At 33.5% G+C, this 4,260-nt stretch overlaps 1 protein-coding gene across 1 annotated transcript; it reads right to left on the bottom strand.

The window, feature by feature from the left end:
- Positions 1 to 526: 526 nt before the first annotated feature.
- On the bottom strand, positions 527 to 2,180 carry LOC140860128 (transcription factor MYB102-like). The gene is made up of 3 exons (XM_073262952.1): positions 1,854 to 2,180; positions 1,632 to 1,761; positions 527 to 1,526 (listed from the first exon to the last, which is right to left on the bottom strand). Exons 1-3 carry the CDS (start codon positions 1,984 to 1,986, stop codon positions 665 to 667), a joined length of 1,125 nt encoding a protein of 374 aa, XP_073119053.1. The 5' UTR covers positions 1,987 to 2,180; the 3' UTR covers positions 527 to 664.
- Positions 2,181 to 4,260: the final 2,080 nt, after the last annotated feature.

Below are 4,260 nucleotides of genomic sequence, written 5' to 3'. Positions count from 1 at the left end.
CCCACCTATTTATTCGCCTTCTATATTTCTTCGACACGTTCCACTTCAAAGTCAAACTCTTACATTGGTTTTTGACAATATAATAATTAAGTGAATTTGACACCACTTATGCAACGACTCGTGGCGGCGATTCTTCTAACCCTCACGTCTCCGACCACGATCTGATCACTGTCTCCGCCGCCGGCATAGCACTGTTGGGATCGAGGAAACCAAGTTTAGTTAAAATCCTCTCGTTTTTTTTTTTAAATATAAGAACTACAGAAAGGAGACAGGTAGCTTGTTAATTAATTTACTGAAAATATCAGACACACACGGATGATGATTTTATTATATATTATATACATAATTCTTTTACGATCAGATAAATGGCGTGATTTCTTCCGGGTTCCAGTTCATCTCATGATTTTTAAATGGGGTGTCAGCAATAAGAATTCATTAATAATCAGAAAAGAAATCCAAAGAAGAATCAAATCAAAATCTTGATAACATATTCTTTATGATAATCAACGGCATATCTTTGAATAAACAAATGAAAACAAATAATGTGATGTGTAGTAATTGCTAGAATCTATATATAGGAACAGGATTTATTTTTTAAAAAAATGAAATTATTATAATAACATATATATTAATTATGTGCTCAACCAAATTAATAATAAATAAACTACATGAAATCACTAAAAATGTCTGAAATTTCGAACTGCAAAATGTCGTTGCAGCTTTCTCTCCGGTCATCTTGATCATTGCTGCTTGTAGTAGTACTGTAGATATAGTTCGAACCAGAATGCAACGGGACCGGACTCGATGAAGGTGTCGATATGTTCGACAGAACGGACTGGAAACCAAAATCATTGCAGCTGCTATTGTTGGAGTGAAAAGTAGGAGTCTGATCCGAAGATGAATTTATAGGATCCATGACATGTTGGTTTGACCCGTTACAGCCATAGTTCATTAATGGTACATAATCTTCTGTCAAATCAGTGGACATTCCATTGTTATGTAGCTGCCATTCATTGAACTCCTGCAGGATTTCTTGGGTTGGCCTGAACCCGGAAAGAATATGTGAGAATTCTTCCACGTCTCCGTGTTGAGTGAACTGGTAAGCTTGATCATGCTCGAACAAAGCGGCAGAAGGTGTAGAATCCAAACAAGGATCAGTGTCGTTTTGCAAATCTTGATTGATCGGGGTTCGCATTTGGGAAGAATAATTGATTGCTGAAGGTGTTGGTATCAGAAACTCATGGTTTTGGCGCTGGGAGGATAGAAGGGAAGTGGCCAATCTTATTAACTGAGGATTAATCAAAGGTTGCAACCCAAGTAACCTCGAAAAATTCATCGGTGGCGTCGAATTGTCGTAGAAAGATGAACGCTGCAGGATCGTGGAAAGGTCCAGAAGATCAAGTCGAGGACTGTGGGTCACGGGGTCGATTCCCATTCGAAGAAGCCTTTTTCGAATATGCGTGTTCCAGTAATTCTTGATCTCATTATCGGTTCGCCCCGGGAGCCGAGCAGCAATTGCGGACCACCTATTAAGTCAAACGAAGAGCAGTACTAAAGAAGTAAGAACTCTCCAGCTAGCCCCTTTGGAAAAAAGTGAGGAAATTAATATGAAAATGTTTGCATTTACATACTTGTTTCCGAGGATGCTGTGAAGTTGAATAATCGTCTCTTCTTCTTCGAAAGAAAATCGTCCCCTTTTGATATCCGGCCGGAGATAGTTCGTCCACCGCAGCCGGCAACTCTTTCCACACCTATGCAATCCTATATATATAAATATATATCAAACGAAAAATGAGTTGATTTTGGCTAAAATTAAACATCAAGAGACAAAAGACAGCATGCAAGAAACAAACCAGCATTATTCGGGAGAGTTCTCCAGTTTCCGCAACCATTTGTGTTGATATAATCAATGAGCTTCTGATCTTCTTCCGGAGTCCACGGCCCTTTCTTGAGTCCATTTTTGTCACAGCAAGGACTTCTTCCCATTTCAATAAATAAATATGTCTCTGATATCTATCTTGAAGCTCGTCTTGTAATAATTAAGATTAATGGGCTAGCTAGCTCCAATGATTGTGGAGGGAAAATGAAGTACTTACTAATTGTACGTATGATATATATATCCGTATAATAATATAGTAACTCATTGGGTGTTGGGATGTATATATAGTGGGGAAGAAATCATTAAAATTTTGGTCCAAATGAATCGTTACCGTCCTTGTTACGAACTCATGCAACGTGTCCCTTGTCTTTCTGTTTGTAGAGATCTGTATAAATCGTCACTTCTCCGTATCTTTTTTCCTCCTTCACTCAAATCTCTGTTAGTACTAAAAATAAATAACATTTTAATACTTTCGTGTATCAGTAACTAATCTCTTACATAATTAACTTTTAGGTGAAAATAGGATGAGTTACGTTAATTATTGTCTTGATCTATGTCAACCCAAAAATAGCTCGAGAGAAGGATTATCTAAGTCCATAGATACAACTTCAAGGAATTTTATCCAACAATAGTGAAAATTGTTATATATATATATATATATATATATATATATATATGCAACACCCAAAATTTTATATATAAGACAACTATCACACCTAACAAGTTATTGGACGAGGAATGGTCTACATATACATGTTACATAAATAAATAAATGCCAACATCCTCCTATCTAGCAGTGATATGCATTAAGAGATATACATGGGTTCCCATTTTAATCCAATAAAAATATATATATATATATTTGTTTATGCTTCATAAATCATTAATTTCTTCATGACAAAATTGTTTAGGCAGAGGCATGGAGACAAGTCCAGTCTACTTTGAATTTTTGGGGCGAGCGCAAAGTAAACTTGCTAAACGAAATTTAAGTGCTTGTAGTTCATTTCTTTGAAATTGGGTTAAAAAGTTGGGACGAAAAGGGTGACGGCCGTACCACACTTTTCTCATTTTGTGAAACTACTCATCCATAATTGCCACATAATTTCTAGAAACATAATAATATTATTAAGCATCAACCCAGTGTAGTGATTAGCTTTGGAGTTTTTAATTAATAAAGGAACATAAATTATATATATATATCCACTAATTAATCTTTCATTTTAATAGAAATAATCATAATAATATATATTTTATAAAGTTTATGATCCGCCTATAATATTGCATCTTGTGTTTTCTCTTTCCAAAATTCTCAAAAATCGCTAAAAAAAATATTTTTCTATTCTCATTACAATTTAGAAAGATGTGGTGTGTATTTATATATGCATCTATCATATTATGTAACGGGACCAAACTCTAATTTTGAGTCTTTGACAATGCCTCAAATATCATTTTCAAGCGCGCAGCGCTGACAAAAAGAGTGGGGAAAGCCATTAAAGGTACATGTTTAATTACAATTTATTGATTTGGTCAAATATTTAATTAAAAAGTATATAATGACTGAAGATAAGCACTGTCCATTATCTTTCTGACATATATATAACTCTACATGCAACCTATTTCAGTAGGTAAATAGATTGGGCAACACGATTACGCATTTACAGGGATAATCTTTTGATTTAATTTCCTTAATAATTTACAATATAAATTAAATAACCAGCAACGACATTCTATTTTTAAAACAATATAATATCTATTTTGCTTTATAAATACAATGATTCGAAAAAAATTTAAAATATATAAATATAAACAAAATTTATCGTATACTTTGACGCTGGGTAGCTTGTATGTATTATTGGTCCATGTGAACGTGTATATACATATTCATATTGGAGGTTGAGAAGATAATGTGTAAATTAGGGTGTTAAGATTTGGTCAAACATTATTATATTATTTTCTTTTGAAAATAGACTAACAATCCATCACATAAAAACGATTCTCATATTTAATTTGTTACCAGATGATTTGTAATTCAGACAAAACTCATTACTTCCACATTTACACTTGGTTAATTATATATATATATGAATGATATGCTCATATGCATTATGTCGAAGAAACGAAAATGATCGAATCATGACGCTTGCTATATATAGACTACATATTTTCAGTCCGACGCAACCAACAAAATAAATTACCTCAGAACATAATTACCCATTAAAGAAATTCAAATGTTTGATCAGTTCACATTGATTATATTCTTAGCCAAATGTAGCCTGGTTAATTCTTGTTTTCACACTGCATGCATGCATTAATGCATGTAGTGTAATTTGTGATGAAATACTATATATATATTGAGTAGGTTAACCATTGATTTAATTATA

This window comes from Henckelia pumila, chromosome 4 (assembly GCF_033568475.1).
Source record: "Henckelia pumila isolate YLH828 chromosome 4, ASM3356847v2, whole genome shotgun sequence".
NCBI classification, from domain to species: Eukaryota; Viridiplantae; Streptophyta; class Magnoliopsida; order Lamiales; family Gesneriaceae; genus Henckelia; species Henckelia pumila.
This window is presented reverse-complemented; position numbering and strand designations above follow the sequence as displayed.